The 21,424-nt window shown below is 38.9% G+C and overlaps 1 protein-coding gene across 2 annotated transcripts; it reads left to right on the forward strand.

Annotated features, from left to right (window-relative positions):
* The first annotated feature begins 1,119 nt into the window (after window positions 1-1,119).
* On the forward strand, window positions 1,120-20,082 carry FBXO9 (F-box protein 9). 2 transcript variants are annotated; one of them, XM_058801211.1, is made up of 13 exons: window positions 1,120-1,346; window positions 5,124-5,201; window positions 6,185-6,343; window positions 6,758-6,815; window positions 9,183-9,282; window positions 12,385-12,515; window positions 13,726-13,840; window positions 14,368-14,486; window positions 14,760-14,850; window positions 15,883-15,978; window positions 16,705-16,798; window positions 17,487-17,641; window positions 18,669-20,082. In XM_058801211.1, exons 1-13 carry the CDS (start codon window positions 1,344-1,346, stop codon window positions 18,775-18,777), a joined length of 1,308 nt encoding a protein of 435 aa, XP_058657194.1. In that variant the 5' UTR covers window positions 1,120-1,343; the 3' UTR covers window positions 18,778-20,082. The 2 variants fall into 2 exon arrangements, with proteins under 2 accessions (XP_058657194.1, XP_058657195.1); XM_058801212.1 differs by having other exon boundaries at window positions 1,186-1,346; window positions 5,128-5,201.
* The last annotated feature ends 1,342 nt before the right edge of the window (window positions 20,083-21,424 follow it).

Genomic DNA, 21,424 nt, shown 5'->3' on the forward strand with positions numbered 1-21,424 from the left:
GACCCTCACCCAAACTGGCCTTGAACACTGCCGGGGATGGGGGATCCACAGCTTCTCAGGACAACCTGCGCCAGCGCCTCACCGCCCTCACAGTGAAGGACTTTTTACTAAAATGTAACGTTTAGTATCTAAGCAGAGGCACACCCAGTAGGAGAAAATCAGCCTTGACTCCAAACGAGCAGCAGCACTATTGATAACCAGCTGTAGCCACGAGCACCCCATCTCCAATCCTCAGGTGGCCATGCCGCGTCATCCCCCCTGCTCGCACAGCCCACAGCAGCACCCAGCGCCCCGCTCCGCACCAGCCCCGGCTGCCCGGCCAGGGATCGCCGCCCGGCCTTGTCACAGCCCCCTTGCCTCTCACTGTCTCCTCTCCACAGAACAGCGCTACGGTCACCTGGATCGGAAAGCCAGTGCCGATGCCGGCTCCCAGAGCCCTTGCAGCCCCATTTCCCGGGCCCGCTGCCCAAGCCTGAGCGCTCACCTGCCCCTCCAGAGAAGACACACGCCTCCTCATCCTCCTCCTGAAAACGCTCAGGGCAGTAGACATGCACAAAGGTTCACAGATCCATACACGTGGTTTTCTTCTAGTACAAAAAGACTGTGATATGCTTTTATACAAATAGGTTTCGTCCAAATTTCAGTTTTAGAAAACCTGACAAGGCGTGTACTGACAGCAGGTGATAACTGTGCTCACTGAACTGGACGGGCAAATTACCACGGCCACGAGATTCAATGGCCTCGGCACCGCTGTTATCTCCACAGTGCGGCACCGAGCGCTATCCCGTTACCTGGTCGGCAATTTGCCTGTGCCAAGCTCCCGGCCTGACCGCAGTCGCAGCGGAAATCGCGGCTCGCGGAAATCGCGGCTCACGGACATCGCCGCTTCACCTCGGCTCTCACTCCTGGGATCGCGCCTGCCGGGATTCCCACTCACTACAGTTCCCGGCAGCCTTTGCTCTGCCGCCCTTCCCCTAGTGTGCGCCGCGGACTACGCTCCCCAGCAGGCCTTGCACCGCGCCGCCGCGGGCGGCAGAGGCGGCACGGGCCGCGGTGCGCTCTGGGACGGGGAGTCCGTGCGGTCGCGCGTCGTAGCGGCCCGCGCGGGAGGCGGCGCTCTGACCTGGCGGGTTCGCCCGGGCCGTGTCCCGCCGCTCCCGCCGCCGGCCCTGCTCGCCGGGAAGATGGCTGCCGTCCGCAGGGCCCGCAGGGACTCCCGCTGCGTGGTGCGCTTCTCCGACCGAGAACTCTGCTAAGTGCCCCTCGCGGGCAGGGAGGACACACGGACCAAGCGGGGGAGCAGAGCCCCCGGGACGGGACAGCGCCGCCCGCGCGTCGGCAGCATGGTGAGCGGGCCCGGGCGGCGGGGGCTCGGCTGTCGGGCAGGGACGGTCGGGCGGGAGCGGGACGAGGGGGGCGTGCGTGGGAGCGGCTCCCTGGCCGAATTGCTGGCAGGCTGCCCTGCCCTGCCCGCCCCCGGGCACCGGGCGATGCCTGTGGGAAACGAGCCGTGATCCCGCCCCAGCGCGGCTTGCCACTGCCGCCTCCCGCAGGGGGTTTTGATGAGTGGGGCTGCTTGGTTCTGGAGCGATCTAGCCCTCCGTAGGAACGCGTGAACAAAATCCCTGTGTCATTACGGGGAGCGTGCCCTTCCTTTCCCTTTCTTCCATCAAAAATGTGGTGGCATAAAATCAGTCAGTAATTTAAAGGACTCTGTGGGCCAGGGACTCGAGCTGAGTTTGTCATTTAACATATCAGAAATACTCTTTGGTTCGGCATTGCTTTATTGACTGCGTCTCAATATGGATTCAAGTATCCATGATGAGAACTCGATCATTCAAAGTTAAACCGTTTATATCACACAGGAGCTGTTAAAATGTCTCACCACGGTTATAGAAACTCTTGTTTTTGAACACAGTGTTGTTTCTACCACATTTACAGAAAGAGAGGGTGACTTTCTGATTTTTTTATAAAACCAAGAGGAATGTTAGCTGGCAGTCACTGTTTTGCTTTGCCGTGCTTGCTCCTCCCTGAGTTCTGTATGGTTCACACGTAACACAGCCGTGTTCAACTGGTGACGCTCAGCTTCGAACTGTTTCTGATCTTGGTTTTATTTTGCTGAAACAGAGATCAGAACTATTAAAGGTCCTGACGTTACACACAGTTTAGTGGGCGGTTAATGTATGAGGAAATCAGCATGCAGTTACTGATTGCAAGACAAAACTGAACTGTGCAAATAAACTAGTTCTGCATTTGGCAAATGGTTTCTAAAGCTTTGCAAGCAAATCAGAATTGAATCTACTCAGCTGACTTCATTTTTTATGAGTTGCCACCTAAATCAGATGTTTACTTTTGACGTGTTACCTTTTGGTGGCTTGATAGACTACTACTTTCCCCATGGAAAATTAATCAAGCCAGTCAGCCAGTGCACAGTATGATGCCTTCCTTTCAATCAGGATGAAGTCACTGTTCCATGTGACAGCTGATTTGTATCAGAGGAAAGGCCAGCAAGCACAACGATGAACTATCTAGGTATATCCCCTAAGTAGCAGTTAGAGCACAGTGTTCTGTGGATTTTAGAAACTGTAAGCACAACACAAGTATTCTCAGAGTAGGGGCAATGAGCCAATTTGTGCACGTTGTGAAGTGCTTTAGGTGTGATCTCATCAGCTGTCTGCTGGTGAAGGTCCTTGCTTCACAGTACCTGTGTTTATTCACTTGTCCCAGCAAAATCATAGGGTTTCAGCAGGTCAGATAAATAGTGGAAGGTTGTTAATAGACATCAGTTTTCCAGCTCATTCCTATGCAGTAGCAATGAATTCATTGCTTTACCAGTAAGTTCAGAGGGCTGGCCACTTAGGCTGCTACTACTGCCAAAAGACAGACCTTTGATATGAGTGGTTACACATGCCTACAATATAGGGAAGGTAATGACAGCACTTTGGTTGTAATCAATTTCATGATGGTTTTTGACAATTTTTAGACTGTAGGCCAGGTCTTCATAGTATTTTTGGTTTGAGTTGAGAGCATATTTAAGTTTCAAAGAGCATCAAATGAGATTTTAGGTACAGCTGGTCCACTACCATGTCTGATTGTGACTCAGAAATGAAGAAGTAGGGCAGCTGAATGGAGAGGAGGTGTTGAAAATCAAGAGTTGAACAGATTAGTGAAATGTAAAGTTTTTTAATGAGGTAAATTTCATCCAGCTTCCTAACCTGAGTAGTTTCAAAGCTTAAATCAGTTTGTTTACAGACTTCAGGAGTTAAAGGTTTTAATGGGCGTGGTTTTATGCACCAGAAGATAGTGCTGATTTAGTTCAGAAATTGGTAATTTCTGCATTTTGCAGATAAAACCAGGCTTATCTGCCCAGACTGGAGAGCTGCCTGGACATAATTCAGCTGCAAACCAGAAGACTTGCACTCTGCACAGACAGAATTAGGCCTTATTTCTGTCAGCCCACTGCCATAATAATGCACTTACAGACACCCATTTCAGAGCTAGCTCATTCCTAGGCTGCCTCTGCTTGGCCAACAAAATATTCCTGGATGCTAATAATGTGGTAGGACTGTCACAACTCATAGGGCATTAACTGCCTGCAATTAAATTCTGGAATCAAAGCCCATTAAATTTCCAAGTTATTTACTCCTTGCTGAGATTTAATGCCACTACTGTTTTATAGTGTTCTGGCTCACCTGTTTCCTCTACTGGGAAATTAAAAATGTACGGAAATTAAAAATGAGAATGCAGAAGTAGATTGAATATCTGTTTATCTTCAGCCAACCAACCATGTCTGTCAATTGTAAATGATAAATTATCTGAAACCTCAGAGAAAGCACTTTTAGAAGTGACAAACCAGTAAGGTTATGGTTGTTGGGCAATCTGAAGATATGTGCTAACTCTGGGGAGGTGCTTGTCACCAAGACAGAGAGATTAAAGGTTGCTTTCCCATCACGTTTGGTAATATTCTGTAGTTTGATCAGAACTTCCAAGTACTCTGAAAATGGTATAAATTTTCTGAGTACAAGAATGCTTTGATTTCTGCACTTTTACTGTGCAGGAGGTAGAGATTTCTTTTTGAGAGCTTGGTAGAATCTCACTGACAGAATGTCACTTCAAGTCTCTGAGTACCGAGTACAATAGGAAGGAGTGGGAAATAAAACTTTCTTAAGTAGTTGTGCTAATCTTAATGTTAGGTTTGCCTGCTTGTAATCTCACTTTGCATTATCTACTTGCAGAGCTATAGATGTGAATTTCAGTGCAGAATGGTAGAAAAACTGGTTTGCTTCAGCTGCAGGAAGAACCTTAAACAAATGTCTTAGCTGAGATTTTGGGGTGGTTTTTCCCCCTTACTGGCATCTTGCTGTTGCTGTCATTTTAGTGGCTTCTCACTAATGCTTAGAATTTGTTTTCCTTTCTTTTAGTATAGACTCCATAAATCTCAGTATATTTCACTATAATAATTAATTTTCATATTTTTAAGTTTTCTTCTTAAACTAGGTAGTTTAACCTCCTATGTAGAGCCATGTTAGGTTTAGGCAAAGGTCTTGTTTCAGGTTTTATTTGTTTAACCTGTCTCACAGCTGTACTGTAAATAAAACCAACTGTCAAGCTCTCATGATAGCTTTTTATTTTATTTTCCAGTACATTTCTTGTTTAGTTTCACATGTATATGTGAAGTATCTGTTGTTGATTCAAAGCACTTTTGTGCTCTTGCAAATATTAAACAAATCAAAACTACTGGTTATCTTTACAGTGAGAAGATAGTGATTAAATTTTAATTTGTTGGACAAAGGACATTATTGTTTAATACTGAAGCTTTTGCTCTGTGCTTTGACACAGACACGGTGTATTTAGTCAGGTATGCTGGTGTATTGCAGCATGGAAGCCTTCAAGTGATTCACAACTAATTTGTATTGGATTAAAATGCAAAACCCATCTTCATTAAATATGAACTTCATTAATATGGAAGTACAACTGATCTCATTAGTTTTAAAATTAATTTTTATCATCAAAAGGGAAGCATGCTTAATTTTTTTTTAATGTGTGTCCATATCAGTTGTTCTTGTGAATGTGCTGTGGGGACTGTGCAGACCCTGTAATGACATTTGACTGCTCTTTACTAGGCAGAAGCTGAAGAAGATTGTCACGCTGATTTGGTAAGAACTGATGACAGTGAAAGATCTGGTGAAGCAAATCTTCAGGTATGTCCCTCATGCTAGTGGGATTTTACAAACATAGTACTGCTGTGAGTTAAACCGCATCACTTATCTTCATTTATTTACCACACATTTGTTGATCTGACAAATGCTTAATCTTCCTGCCCCTCCAAAAGTGAGATAAATTTTGCATTGTGTTCCAAGTGTCAGATTCAGTCTTCAGCTATCTCTGTAGATGAAAAGAAAGCTTGTGACAGATCTGGAATTTCTTTGAAGAGCTGTAGAACTTGGACAGCAGTTTCTGTGATCAAATTCCAGTTTAACTTGTCACTTTCTACTGGACCAGAAAGCTGATAAAAGCAGTGTAGTAGAAAAGTGTGTTCTCCTACGAGACTAGATTTCTGTGTAGATGCTCCCCAGAAGTTGTGATGATTGCAAGAGACCTGTAAAGTGTAACTTCAAAGATGCTCCAAAAAAAGGCATGACAGGAATTGCAACTTGTATTATTTCACAGAGCATAGTCCATACTTTTTAAAAGAGAAAGAAGTAAGGTCTTACTTGTATATTATATAAATCACCATCTTGAATGTTAGATAACTTGGAATGCTTGTGTACAAAAACCTGGATTTTCTAAATTTTAAGAGCTAATTGATTTATTGCTTATGATAATTCTACATGAACAAGAACAAACATGATAATGTCTGGAAAGATCATTTTCTGTGGAATCTTAGGTCATAACCATAGTACTAACAAGCACTTCTTGAAACATCAGTTTTTCTTCTGAGGTGAACAGTCCAGAAAAAAGCACTTTAGTTATTGAATGAGACTGAACAAGTACTTGTGCACTTTTTTGTTTTAATTTACCATAAAACAACTGCTAACACTCTGTGCCTAAATTCACTGAAGCCATCAAGACTTGGAAAACATAGTTTTGAAATTCTTTTTTGTGTTTGTACTTTATAATTTCTCCTCAGAAGATGTACTGTCTGAATATGTGATACTATGTAGAATTAATCGTGTTTTTTTAGGCAGAGCTCCAGATGTTCAGAGCTCAGTGGATGTTTGAGCTTGCCCCAGGTGTGAGTTCTAGTGGGTTGGAACCTCTGCCATGCAGAGCATCATCAAGAGAACCTGGACTAAAGTCTGTCGATGCCAGGGGAAAACAGGAGATAGCAAAAGAGGAAAAGGTACAGAAAAATTGCATAACATTGAGGTTTTATTTGTCTGTATTACTGTTCCACTATAACTTTTCTAAAAGCTGATGCTGAATTAAATCTGGAGAAACAACAGAGGTTATTGTCTCGTTGTCTCCATATTAATGTCTACATAATCCTACAGTGATTTTTCTGGTCTTTATGTTTGCCTTGGTGTCACCTTCACAGTGTGCTTTCTGAAAGACTGTGTGTAAAAGGGGAGAGCAGCAGGAATACAGTTAGTTTGTTAACTGGGAATTTCAGTCATCTTATGTCTTGTAGCATATGGGAATGTCTTATTTTGGTATCTCTGTCATAGGTACAGTAGGTAAGATCAAAAATAATTCTAAGTCAAGTGACTCCTGTTTATAAGGAGTAAAGAACTGCTCTGTGTAATTTATTGTGCAGGCAAAAGAGCTTTTCCTGAAGGCAGTGGAAGAAGAACGAAATGGGGCCCTTTATGAAGGTAATATGAAAGTCTACAATGAACACCCTTATTGTAGAGAAATTTACCACCTGTAGATTTATGGGCAAGTCTTCATGGTGCCAGTGAACCTAAACTATGGGCTAACAGTGGTTTGAGAGCTTCATCATTCAGATAAGCAAACAGACATGCTATAGAAGGAACCATTAGATCAGTTCTAAGGTTGAGGTAAAGTAAAAATTACATCAAGGAAGGAATTTCTAACTTTCAGGCAATATAACAGTATCTTAGAATGCCTCTTTATGTGACTTCTGCAACTTGAAATTAGCATAATAATTAATTAAGGCACTAAGCTATGTCCTGTGCTCACAGTTCTCATCATTCTACTGTGAACAAATTTACTGCTTTAACGCTTTGTTGTTTGGTTTTGGGAGTTTTTTGGTGGGTTTTTTTTTTCTTTTTTTGGAGAGGGCTCTTTGGGTTTGGGGGTTTTTGGGGTTTTTTTTGTTTTTTTTTTTTTATTAACACAGCATGCTAAAATAGCTTTTTCAGGAATTCCTGCAGTGAACATTCAAATCTGGTAGTCTTTGAGGTTTGTCATAAAATATTTAAGGTACTTAGCTTGCTTACCTGCACTCTTGGTATGAGCACTAGTAAAAACGGAAATTCAAAGTTTTTTTTTCTTATATTTAGTTTTCAGAGTCTAGAGAGTAAGAAAACTGTTCTAACTTCCAAGTTCTGTAGGTCATTAGTGGAGATGCCAATTTTCTGTTTCTTTCTCACATGAAAGAAAGCAAAGCAGAATGTATGTGCCATCCTGCTCATCCACCAGAGGGCTTGGCCACTGTGTTTAAAGTGCAGGTGCAAAATAATTCAAGATAGAAAAATCTGAGAGAATTCTGGAAGCTCCTGAACTCAGCCACGTGCTGAATACAAAAATTTCACTCCATCATGGGAATTTTCCTTCATTTTCAAGGGATTTCTGGTTGTTGTTTCATATCTCATATTAACTGAGAGAAATATGAGTCCTCTGTAGTTAATAAAATCAGTTGTCTCAGTTTCTGATTTGTTACATTTTTTTACAGGGCACAATTACTTTAGGCTAAGATCTGGTAGGTGTTTGGTAAAGGATTAAATGCACAGTAAAAAATATGTCAGAACTAAAAATCTAAAACTAAAAAGCAGGAAAGAAATACTAATATGTAACAGTTCCAGTCACAAAAGTGTTTCAGACATCTGGATTGCGTGAATATGGATTCATCTTTCTCAATTGAATTTGACTTGAAAGTTAGATAAACTAAACTGAACTATTTCTACACATAGATCTCTATGATCTAACTCCTTATTCTGAAAAAGTACATGAAGTTTTTAGTTTAGATCTATATGATCCATGAGACCTTAGGGGCACGGTCTTATGCCAGACACAGATATATTACTGAGCACATGTTGAGACATCTGTTTTCAGACCAGGATTTTATTTGCTGACCTGGCCCAGGTCACCAGAATCCAAGCCTGCTTCTGAAATCTGCTGATACCTGATGTTTGTGAGACAGTTATGTGCTGCAGCTTGTTCCTGCTTAAGTACAGTAGAGGCCTTGTCTGCAAGATTAAATGCTAAAGTTGAGACTGATCTCTATTTAGCTGGCTCCTGGTATTTCCAATCCTCAACTGCCAGAGGATACAATTTGTCAGTCACTGGCCCTGACATGAACTCAAGGAAATAGGAACATTTACTAGTCCCAAACTCAAGTTTCTCAGACTCATCAGACAAATTCTGAGCTCCATGCTCACTGATGTTCTATTTGAGTTTTGGTTTTAAGAGTCCAAGCTGAAGAATTGCCCTCTGATCTTGGTATCATTATGTCAGAATACAAAGAAACATATACATGCATACATGATTTTACTACTGGTATTAAAATAGATTGAATGTGCATGCATCAAATTAATTTAAATTAAGAAGGATTCACAGAGCTGACTCAGGAGGAAGACATTCTGCAGCTTAAATAACAGTTTGTTGCCACAGTGATGTTCCTGAACCTCTTTCTCTGGGAAATCTTTGCAAGTGCCGGGCACCAAACAACATCAGGAGTTTGTAATGTTCTAGTGTAAAATTTTCTACTCCATAGTTGTATTTGTGGTAATGAAGGTAAATCTGTACAAGCTGAGCTAACTCTTTATTCTGAAAAAGTGCATGAGGTTTTTAGTTTTGAAAACAGGTCTTCAGTGTTCCTCTCTTCTATATTGAATTTAAACCTAGCAGTTTAGACTAAACAAGCTTTCCTAGGCAAGGGCATTTTCCACCTTTTTAGTACTTTTAGGTGAAAAGTACTGTCTCTCTGAAAATAGTCTTTGCTTTGATAAACTAGTATGGACATGGGATATGTTTGAACATCAAACCTTTATTTTCAGCCATCAAGTTTTATCGTCTAGCCATGCAGCTTGTACCTGATATAGAATTTAAGATCACCTATACACGGTCCCCAGATGCTGATGGAGTTGGAAAGAGGTGGTGAGTATGAAATTTTACTAATTAAGTGTGTAGGAGTACTGAAACATGACATTTTTTTCTGAAGGATATCAATATTCTACTGTAATAAGCAGGTTTAAGTCTCTTAGTATCTGGAAAACTTACCCACTCTCACTTGAGTAGACTGTATTTTCTGAAGACAGTAACAGGCTTGTTTGGAGCTAGCTAATTTCAGGGGGAAGGATTACAACGACTTATGCTGTTACTTAATAAAAAAAAGCATCAGTCACTATTTTGATTTTTGATTTTCAGATTTAGGATGACATACAAAGTTGTAGATGGCAAAAAGACGAATTAGAATTTATAGATGGCAAAAAGACGAATTAGTTAAATTATTAGTATGAATTAGAATTCATAGTAATAAAATAAGCATCTTAATTAAGCAAAGGAATAATCAGTTCTTGTGCCAACAGAGCCAAACAGGAGCATTTTCAGTAGGGCAATGTATTTAGAAGCTCAGCTGCAAACTATGTAGTCTAGTCTTTGTGCTGTGACTTAAGGCTGCCCTAACTTGAGTCCAAAACTCATGTTTAAGGAGGGCCACAACTTCTGTTCCAGCCTCTGCAGCCTAACATAGGCAAGTTTATGAAACAGCTTCCCAAATTCTTGCTTGCTCATAGCAGCTATTGGTGGTCCTGATAGCTGCATCAAAAAATCTAGAGTTTTAACATGGAGAATGAAAAAGGAAAGCACAGCTGTGTCACTGTGGTATTACTAGCTCAGTCTTGTTGCCCCAGGACGTACAGCTCCAATGCAGCTGTTGACTTAATATAAAAGAGTGCAGGATGAGCTAAGTGCTTTATTTCCATCCATTAGTTTCATATCTGAATGTGTTGCTGGCATGAAATCTTTGCTGTGCATTTGTGCACTAGGAAAACTACTGAATCATGTGCTATAGTCATGTAAAAACCTTGGTTTTTATACGATTATTTTCTTACTTTAGCATCATTTTCTCTACTCCATTAAGACTCTCTGAGCTGAAGTTGAGCAGGAGTGGTCCTTCTGGAGGGTGGGAAGGCTCTGTAGAGAGATCTGGATATTCTGGATCAATGAGTCAAGACCAGTTGTGTGAATTTCAGCAAGGCCAAGTACTGGATTCTGTGCTTGGGTCACAATAACCACATGCAGAGCTACAGGCTGGGGACAGAGTGGCTGGAAAGCTGCCTGTTGGAAAAGGACTGTGGGGTCCTGCTTGATAGGACATTGGGTGAACATGAGTCAGTGTGTGCCCAGGTGGCCAGGAAGGGCAGTGGCATCCTGGCCTGTGTCAGCAATAGTGTGGCCAGCAGGAGCAGGGCAGGGATTGTCCCCCTGCACTCAGCACTGCTGGGGCCTCACCTCCAGTGCTGGGTCCAGCTCTGGGCCCCTCACTGTGAGAGAGACACTGAGGGGCTGGAGTGAGTCCAGGGAAGGGCAGTGGAGCTGGGGCAGGGTCTGGAGCACGAGGGCTGTGAGGAGCAGCTGAGGGAGCTGGGGGTGTTTAGCCTGGAGAGGAGGAGGCTCAGGGGAGACCTTACTGTTTTCTACAACCACCTGAAAGGAATTTGTATTGACGTAGAGGTTGGTCTCTTCTCCCAAATAACAAGCGACAGGACAAGAAGAAATGGCCTCAGTGTGTGCTTTGGAGTGAATATTGGGAAAAAGTCTTCCCAGAAAGGGTTGTCAAGCTGTACTTGAGCAGGGTACCCAGAGAAGAGGTTGAGTCATCATGCCTGGAGGTATTTAAAAGATGTGACATGCGGCAGTTAGGGACATGGTTTAGTGCCGGGTGAATGGTTGGGCTTGATGATCTCAGAGGTCTTTTCCAACCAAAATTATTCTACAATTCTGTGGATTTTTATTTGGTTTTTTAAGTATTGCTATACTGTTCCGAGCACTTTGTGGCAGTGAGGGAAAAACAACCCATAGTCTCAACTGTTACTTTACTGTTTAAAAGCAGTATTTGCAGAGATGTATTTCTTGGGAGAGATTTTAGTTTGTGCTTTCTGAATTACTGTTGTAGGTGTTTCATAGAGTCTTGATGAGATAATCAAATTACACAGTTAGATTTGAAAAACCAGTTTACAGTGTGGCCTGTAGGTACTGGGACTGACCATCATACTCATCAAAATAAAGGAAGGTATGTTCAGTGCAACTTCCTCCTGTAGTCTTAGGACAGGTCCAAACATAATTGTCTTCTCTGTGATACTTCAAAACCCATTGCTAGGTCTACCAGTTGCTTGCTTATATTCTCAACTCATTCTAGTAGCTTGTTTAGAGTGGAATTGAATCGTATTAAAAAGTAACTCTAAGATTTCTTAACTAGCTGTATACCAAGTCAGGGAAAGAAACATGGATTGTGATGTGCTCAGGGAGTTTTGTGTCATTTGTGGGTATTTGGGGCAAGCAAGCAGGCAGCTATTAAAAGATCATATTATGATATACAAGTTAAATTTAGATTTCTTTTATTAATGTGGTAATGTTCTTCTATCACTTAGTAATCCTTCAAATTTACTGATGAGTAGCAAGCTTGTTGTTTCTGTTCTGCAATCTTGTTCTGGCTCCTGAAATTTATTATTTCTGCCTATTTACAGAATAGGTACAAAAGTAGTTTTCCTTCATTACTGTTGAATATACCCACCAAGGATCACTCTTCAGTGAATAAAACGAACATGAAAAATAATGCTTAATTGTTTCCAATATCTTACATCTTGAGAAGGATTACAAAATACAACTTTCATTAACAACACTTTATCTCCTGCATATGCCATATCTTAGACAAAGTAAAAGAAAGATGAGATTTTTCTTTTCATGAGGTCAAGAAATTCTTCAGTAACTTCAATAAAAAAACTGAAATACAAAATAAAAAACTGGGATGGGAATTTAATGAAAAGTTGTTACTCTCAGAGCCATTCCAGCAATGTCTTAATGACCTTAATCATATTTCAGTAGTTGTTTTATTCTGTGATGAAATGTGATTGCTTTAAAAATGTACAGGAAACAACTCTAATGAATGGGAGTATGGCAGTGGATTGATGCTAAGATGAGGACATCTGTTGGTATGTTTTATCCAATGTTACAGTGTTGGCATTGCCCCTTTTCTAGTGTTGAGGATAGCAAAGAGGATGACAAAATGGCAGATCTCCTGACGGATTTCCAGCAGCAGTTAACTCTTCAGGAATCTTCAGTCAAACTTTGTCAGCCTGAAGTTTATGTCAACCAGACCCACATCTCAGGTAAGAGTTAAGGTACTCTGTAAGAGTTGAGAGGCAGAATTTATATTATGTTTCACTTTATTAAAACATTTCTCTCCTTCATTCAAAAGTCACCTTTGAAGAAGTGCATACATTATCTCTTTATTTACTTCTGCAGCTAGATACAAAGGAGAAAAAATTATCAGCTAGGTAAACAATGTTGTTCTCGTACAAGATCTTGTCTTTATCACACAAGCTTTTTCCAAGTAGTATTTCTGAGTAGATCAGAGGCATATTTAAAAGTTGCAACTTCTAGAAATGGACTTGCTGAAGTAAGCATATTCCAGTTTTCTTTCCAGTTCTTTTAGTTTGGTTTGAAAATACAGTTATTACTACAATTTTTAAGTTTGAGTAAGAAACAATTGTTTTGTAGACTATGCATCTTTACATTTCTTGATTTCTTTTGGTTCTATATGAGATTTTTGCAACAAGTATGTTTTCAGAAAGACTAAATAACAAAGCTACAAAGTCTTTTGAAGGTTAATGACTTTCAGTGCTTCAGTTCTGGGACAGTTATCCTGAGACTTCCTTATGAGATCTAAATTGTAGAGAGTGTATATGAGCTATGATCTCTCTTAAAAACCAAGATGGCTTGGTTCTGCATCCTAAATTATCAGTTGCACTTTGAAATCTTGGCCTGATCTCCTTTTATCTGGTCAAGGAAAGAAAATAAAGTAAGTGAAGCAAATCAAAACATAAAGAAAACAGGGTTTTAAACATTATTTTATTTTAATAACTGGTGCATTGTGCACTTGGGAAAATGTATTTTCTTCTTTTACCAGTAAAGACAAGATGTTGCAGGCATTACTCTAAAATTATATCAGGACATGTGTCCTTGGACAGGACCACAAGACCAACAGCAGTGTTGGTCTTTCTAGATTTATATTGTACTTTCCTGCCAGTCCTGTGTTATAGTATCTTTTTTACAGACTTTTTTATAGCAGGAAGAAAACTTTTAATAAATCACATCAGCTTTAGAAGTTAGTAGGCTAAAAAGGATCAAAAGGATCCTTTATGGACGTCACATGTTGTCTATAGTGACCTTTTAAGTTAATTTTTTTTTGTTCTCTGGCATTGGGCTACAATGTGAAAAGTAGAATTTTTAATGGAAAGTCAAAAGCCAGACCTGGAATTATGAATAACCTGTTGATTTACAGGTTGCATCTGACAAGGATTTCTTTTCTGTCTTTAGCGTTGCCTATGGAAGTACTAATGTACATTTTCCGATGGGTGGTTTCAAGTGACTTGGATCTGAGATCATTGGAGCAATTATCTCTTGTTTGCCGAGGATTTTACATTTGTGCCAGGTATTGTAGATAATTTATCTAGAATGAAGCTTCTCTTTTTGCACTAGTATATCCTGCTTTTCCTTCCCACAAACATTCTCATGTTAAGCTCCTCACAGTGCTAATCAGTTTCTCAATACACAACTAAATGTGAGATAGATTACTTGACTGTAATAAAAAATCTAGCAGAAAGTATTACTTGTTCTACTTTGTTTGTAAATTAGTGTTTAAGGTTTGTAGAATATTGTTGTCATGCTCATATAGCCACACAGAGATGTGCAAGGCTGCTGCAATGTTGTGGTTCTGTACTTGGATGAAAATGACATTCTGTCACCCTGTTCCTCAGTTTGACTGGGAAGAGGAAAAGGCTTTCAAACACTCCAGGATGAAGTAAATTAGTCAAGGGTTTTAAATTATGAGCTATTTTTGTTCAAGAAAGTTTCTTTTAGCTGCATCCAAACTAAGTAAAAAAGTGTTATTTGATATATAAAAGCTAAACAGAGTTTGTAGGGAAGTTATGGGGTTTGCTTTTTTCTTGTTTTCACTAGAGATCCTGAAATCTGGCATCAAGTCTGTTTGAAAATATGGGGCAGGAGCTGCAATAAACTTGTTCCATATGCATCTTGGAGGGACATGTTTTTGGAAAGGCCTCGCGTTCGATTTGATGGTAAGCTGTACTTTTGGAAATAGTTGTAACTGTGCGACAGAAACAGTCAGGTGGGTTTGATGTTTGTGATGTTGTTAGACCTAGTCTGAATTTGTTTGTGCATTTCAATTTGTAGAGTATCTGCAAATAGAAGGGAAAGGTGCAAGGGATGAAAATAAAAACTTCCATGTATTTAAGTAACAAAACCATACTCAAAAGTTTTAGATTATTGGCTTTTTCATCATAAATACTTTATGTTCTTAGTTTTTGTTTGTATATCTTCCTTTTCTGTAGGTGTATATGTCAGCAAGACAAAATACATACGTCAAGGAGAGCAGTCTCTTGATGGTTTCTACAGAGCATGGCACCAAGTGGAATATTACAGGTAGAGCTGTAGTACAATGAGTGAGTGAAATGTTTCTCTCTTTAAGTTCTTTAAATCCACCCCTGGCTATCACAGACAATAATCATTCTGTAAAACTGAATGGGGCTCCTGCAGTGTGTAAAGCAATGTTTTTTGAGAATAGGTTTTAGAAATAGAATCTAATAATAGATCTAATAATAGAATTCTATGATAATTAGAAATGAGCTTAGAGACATGTTTCATGCTCACTTAAACCTTGTCACATGATGAAAGCTTATAACAGTTAATGCTTACCTGCAGATTTCTTTTCCTAAACAACTTTTGCTTTACATGTCTGATACAACACATGACATAATTCAGCAAAGAGAATACATGTGATTATACAAGAGCAGCCATTTAGCATATGTGTAATCAGTTGTAAAAATCAAGAGGCTGAGCTTTCTCATCTTGCTGTAAATGCCTTGCCATTTATTTCCTCAGCCTGATTTTTTGCTGGTGTTCATTTTGCTGCTCCCAGCATTTATTGTTTCATTCTGCCATCTCTTCTGAGGCTGGACACTGTTCATAGAAACCATTGAACCTGATGGCTATTGCTGTAGTCTCAAATATTAGCACAGTACTGTAAAAATCCATCAGGTTCCTGAACCTGAGAAAGTCCATAGGACATTACTAATTTTGTACTGATACCGTAATTGAGATTTTGTTGCATTGGTCTCAGTGGATAGGAATGGAGAAACTTGGAGGTCAGTTTTGATGCCAGTTTTGATGTCAGTTTTGATGCCAGATGTCAGTTTTAGCAACCTTGCTTTGGTAGAGGTGACAAAACTTCATAACTCTTCATAACTTCCTCTTTTAATATTCATAACTCTCTTTTGATTTCTGATCTCTTTTATTTTCTGTTATGTGTGAAGAAATGTGTTTTCAAATGCTATTACCAATTAAGTTCTAAATCCTTCTGGGTAACATCCTGTGATTTTAAAAGCAAACAAACAGAAAAAAAACAGGAAAAGAATATATTTTCTAGGTTTACATTGTGTAATTATGTTTTTGCAGGTATTTGAGATTCTTTCCAGATGGTCAAGTTATGATGCTAACAACTCCTGAAGATCCTCAATCTATAGTTCCTCGCTTACGGACTAAAAACACAAGGTTATTTCAATAAAGTATTTGGCTCTGCAGTTTTAATTTTGCTTTTACCCAGCAATTTCTATTTATTTCTGTCTCAGATTCTATATCCTATCTTAGCAAATCAATGTTATTTATAATTAAAACAATGTTATTTATATTGTGTTATAGATATTTATAATTCTCTCCTAAGAACTACAAATAATTTTGATCTTTATGCAAAAATATCTTTCATTTTAGGGTCCTGATATTGTAATTAGATTTCCTTTGTGGATTAGGTGATTTGAAATTTTTAAGGCAAGTAGATGGAATAATCCTTTTAAAGATACTATTTCATTACTGCCTGCCTTCTCACACTTCCTTAACAGAAGGAAAGTGAAGATTTCAGTGGGATAGGTTGCAATTAGTACTTTTTGATGTTTGGACATAAAAACATAGAAAATCGTTTGCAGCTTCAAAACAGGTTTGAGCTGTTCACCAGAAATCTGTAAATATTTAGCAGTAGGCTAGGTAGAACCAACTAACTTAGGTTTACTGTCCGGTTTGGGAAAATTAGAAGCAAGTTTCCAAAATGTTTTCACCATTTAATATCATTGATTAGGCTTTACTGAATGGAAATAAGAAATAGTTTGTATTATTATGTAGTCAGTTTTTGTTTCATTGCTGATGCTTGTATTATAAGAGCATCACACTTTTGTGACACAGAATATTTTTATGTCCTTGACATTATCCTCCTTTTTAACCTTCCAGAACAGATGCAATCTTGCTTGGCCATTATCGCCTTTCCCAGGAAACAGACAATCAAACCAAAGTATTTGCTGTAATAATGAAGAAAAAAGAAGAGGTAGGTAGAAAAACAGAATACAGGAGAAATAGATTTACAAGATTTTACTCAGACTGAGTGTTTTAAGGGACCCAAAGATTTGCCTTACACCAAAAAATTAAAAAAACTTTAAAACTGTTTAAAAATAAAATATAAATAAATAAGCATGGTGATGTCACTTACATTTGTCCCCAAATCTGTAATAATTTATTAAGGCAGATAAATACCTGGTTCAAATTGAAACAGTTGTTCTCCCCCTTAGTTTCCATTTATGGTGTTATTAGGTGTCAGCATCATTAACGGGAAAGAAGGATGAACAGGTCATTTTCTGAGAACAGATTTGACTGTGTGCAGATATGTTCCACAACATTTAGTAAAACTAGATAAGCAATATTTGTTAGTTGAACTCCGAATTATTTGGTCCACTTACTTACAAATTCTTCTGATGACCAAAGTGCTAGTCAAGAAAAACTTTTGAAGAGGAAGTGTTACAGTGACTGTGCACAGTTGGGTGGTGTCCTGCATGCTTCTTTTGCTTTCTGTGAAAACTTCTTCCATCATTAACATACACATTTATGTATTTTGAAGGAACAGTAGTACTTATTTTTAAGTATGAGAGATTTACCAATCTGGTCTCACAGTTACTTAGGATAAATAGTTTCACAATGTGTTCTTTGTAGGTCACGAAACTTCTTATTTCTCTGTACAGAAACCAGTTGATTACCACAAATACAGGTATTTCCGCCGAGTTCCTGCTCAAGAAACCGATCACAGTTTCCATGTAGGACTGCAGTTGTGCTCCAGTGGGCGCCAGAGGTTCAACAAACTTGTGTGGATACATCATTCTTGTCACATCACTTGCAGGTGAGTAAATGGAGAACAAGAGCAAAGATATTGAACTGTAGCATTAAAGGTGGCATTAATTTCTCCAGTACTAAGTACAGAAAATGTAGAGTCTGAGACTTTGGTGGCTTTAACAAAATGTAATGAAAACAGTAACTGGTCCTGATTTGAAATACATAATGAACTTTCATGTAAAGAAATCCCAAGATTTTAGTAACCTGTTTTAATCATAATGGGAAGTTTCCTAAGTAGTGTAACTATAGTTTTTTAGCTTTTTAAAGGATTTATGCAGAGTGTTTGATTTCAGAACTGAATCAGGGTTGAATGACTTAATGTGGTGTTAATGAAGGGGTATGGAAAGTATGTATTCATTAAGATATATATCTTTTCCACTGTGGATGTGCAGACTAAAGATGTTTGTACTTTTCACATGAGAATTCTAATGTTACTAACTATATAATTCAGCAGTGCAGAATATGGGCATGTGACCAGCCCTTCTGATCATTTGCCAGAAGCCATGACCTCTGTTCTTGCACCTGACACTCCAAATTACTGGCAAGTTGGCTTTCCAGATATTTGATGTTGGCAGTTAGGGTGGATTTAGTCCTTGTCTTCCAGTGTTCTTAATATTCAGTTTTTCCATTGGAACATAGCTTAGCTATTGAGCTGTGAGAATATAAAATGCAGGAAATAAACTACTTGAGGGTTGAGAGTATAGGTAACTTCCATAAACAGAAAATTGCTTTTGTGAAAGCTAGTGTTGTCATACCTAGTTTATATTGCAGACATTCTTTTCAGCATGAAGTTTCTGTACTGCTCAGGTCTTGGAGCTCATAATAAGAGTGGAAAGAGAAAGTAGTTTCTTAGGTATGAATGTAGAAGTGTATTCTGTATAGTGTAATTCAGCTAAAAGTCAAATGCTTTCAGAAAAAGACATTACAAAAGACACTTTATCCCAACTGTAGTTTGATGCACACACTGTACTATGGAACATAGGGACTCAAACAGCAACTTGTGTCTCATTTAACTTTTACAATGCTCTTTGCAGATCAACTGGTGAGACAGCTGTTACTACTTTCGACATTGACAAAATGTACACCCCTTTGTTCTTTGCACGAGTGAAGAGTTTTACTGCATATTCAGAAAAGCCTCTCTAAGAAACACCTTCTCCTCTCACAACTTTTGCATGAGTAAAAGGTTGTAGCTAATAAGCACTTAAGTTATAAATGTGTATATATTTGGAGCATTTTAAAATTCTGGGAAATTTCTTGAAGGCAGTATGTTCTGTTTGATTAAATTGCTGGTATTTTGTTTTGAGATTTTGTTTTGATTTTTGTTTTGAGAAGCTTATGAGTGTTAAACACCTTTTATCTGTGATAAGAATTTGATAAACAAAGTTTTGTTTTGTTGTGTTGGGTTTTTTTTTTAATATTTTTAAATCAGTTTGCTTAAAATGTGAATCTTCATCTGCCTAGACACCGATTCGTTCAAAAGGAATCAATAGGAAAATGTCACTGTTCATGGGACAGTGTGTATGGTCTCTGCTGAAGACTTGAAATGTGAAAAGGGAAAAAAGTTTTCATCTGTTAAACTCTGTGACCTAAAAGAACTTCAAATAAATGTTTTCTTTAAATTAAACTTATTTTGTTTGCCTTTAAGATCTGGCATTTTGTTGACATCAACCTTAAGGAAAAACTGTCAATGGCGAGCAAGCACAAAATATAAAATTTAACTGCAGAGGTACATTCCCACCAATGCAGTGATGTCAGTTTGTTATCAGTGTAATTAGATCTTGCTAGAAGTTCAGTGGAGCCTGCCTTCTCCTCAGGATGTGTGTGGAGGGGAGAGAGATACAGGCAGTGAATTGTTCCTTTGTACTGTGGGATGAGTTTGCAGATACATGGCCGTGCTTGGGCAGTGTCACAGTGCAGGGTGAAATGGTGCTGTGTACTGCTTGTGCACTGGCCTGCTGTGAATACACAGGTAAGGAGGGCTCACTTGGACATGATTGTTACCTGCTACAACCCATCATCTAACCTTGCCACACATGCTGTAAACCCTTTGAGCATTTGTTTTACTAAATAAATTTTGAGGCTACTGTAGATGTTCAGGTGCTGTGTACTGCTAATCATGAAGTGTTCCTTGAGGTCTGGTACAGGTACTGTACGCTGCTTCTCCTGCATTTATCGCTTGGGGGTATAGTGCAGACATTGTAATGCTGCTTATTATGTGTGTGTCTTGGATCCTGGAAGAACTGAAGCTTTTTACTGTAGGTTTTTTTTAAGCCATTTTGCATTATTTACCTTTGACCGTCTTGTTTTAAAATACTGACCTGGACTTGAGGACTAAAATATGGAAGCTGTGGAAAGAACTATACTTGTTCTATAATTTATAAACTGTATCTTTGCAAGGAGCTACATGATTAAAAAATACATCAATAAATTATGATTTTGAACATGCAATCCCTTGCACTTTCTTATTTTCCCAATAAATTCTTATTGTCATACAGTTAATGGTGATTAGTTATGAGCTACCATGCATAAACTACATGCCAGGCAAGATTGACAGGTAGAATTAACCTCTTAATGACTTTTTATTTCACTACTTACAGATTATCTGAGAAAAGCAGAGAAGTTTTCAGGTACATGAGTTCTCAATAAGGATGTGTATATCTCAAAGTTGATGATGATTCTAGCTACTGTAGTAAGGCTCTGCCTACAAGACTTTGGTCTGCATCCCTTGACTGCAGTTTCACTTAGCACTTCATAAACAGAATGTTTAATAAAGAGTCTATTGTGTTCTCATTACTCAAAGGAAAAGCAACTGCTTAAAATATCTGCTTGAGGTTCTGAAATATTGCAAAGTTTGTGAACAGGAAAATGTGTTAATTACCTACACTTTTTGTTGAGGGTGAAAGGTAAAGGTCTGAATCTGCCTGCTAAAAAAATGTCAAAGTTTTGCCAGAAGAGTCAGATGGTGATAGTGATTATTAGTTTAGGTACAGCCTTGTCCACTAAGCAAGTTGGATGTGATAGAGGAGCCTTTCAACTCAGAGCTCTTTTTATACCAAGACTTTGTTGCTTCTTCTGACCTTTTGTTTTTCCTTGCTTTGGCCATGTATTTGTCCAAGCGTAAGGAAAAGATAGCTAGCTACAAATAGAGATGTTGATTCAACAGAAGTCTCAAGCAATGCTTATTTTGAGATGTTATGAATATCACCAAGATTTTATGAATTTCACCAAGAAAATTATCTGAACCTTCTATCTATGAGACTGAGATGTGATGAATATGCTTGCAATAAGCAATTTAAGAGTCAAGTTAGTTTTGTATTTTGAAATGGTTAATGAGCAGATACTATTACTGTTTGTTCTTGTGCAGCTATTAAAATAGCACCTGCTTCAGCAAATAATTGGTGACTAGTTGCTTTTCCTTCATTTTGTATAGTGTTTTTCAGTAGTCCAGGGCTCTAATTACTAGAGGCTCTATGTTTTTATAATTTAGTTTTATTGTCCTTATAATTATAATATAATGACATTAGTTGGTATAACTAGTTTACTGCTGTGAAATTGTTCTTTACTAATTGAATTACTAACTTGACTAAAAGAATAAGGTGTGCACCTATACAGTCCTTCTTCCCTAGAGTTTACTGAAGGTGTTGAGACAAGTTAACGTATAAAAATCAAAGGGAGACTACAAAAGGTGACAGAAACATAATTCTTGGAGCTGTAGATCTCTTGTATACATTGAATTAAAGACAGCAGGGTGCACTGTTTCATGTAGAGAAGATGCTCAGGTGATCAAGTG

The sequence above is a fragment of the Ammospiza caudacuta genome, chromosome 3, assembly GCF_027887145.1.
Source record: "Ammospiza caudacuta isolate bAmmCau1 chromosome 3, bAmmCau1.pri, whole genome shotgun sequence".
NCBI lineage: Eukaryota > Metazoa > Chordata > Aves > Passeriformes > Passerellidae > Ammospiza > Ammospiza caudacuta.

What these genes read in the sequence shown, in the direction of transcription:
- FBXO9 (XM_058801211.1), top strand. An exon ending in GATGGAGTTGGAAAGAGGTG is followed by an intron (nt 9,283 to 12,384) that starts GTGAGTATGAAA and finishes CCCCTTTTCTAG; the next exon opens with TGTTGAGGATAGCAAAGAGG. An exon ending in TCTTGTCACATCACTTGCAG is followed by an intron (nt 17,642 to 18,668) that starts GTGAGTAAATGG and finishes TGCTCTTTGCAG; the next exon opens with ATCAACTGGTGAGACAGCTG.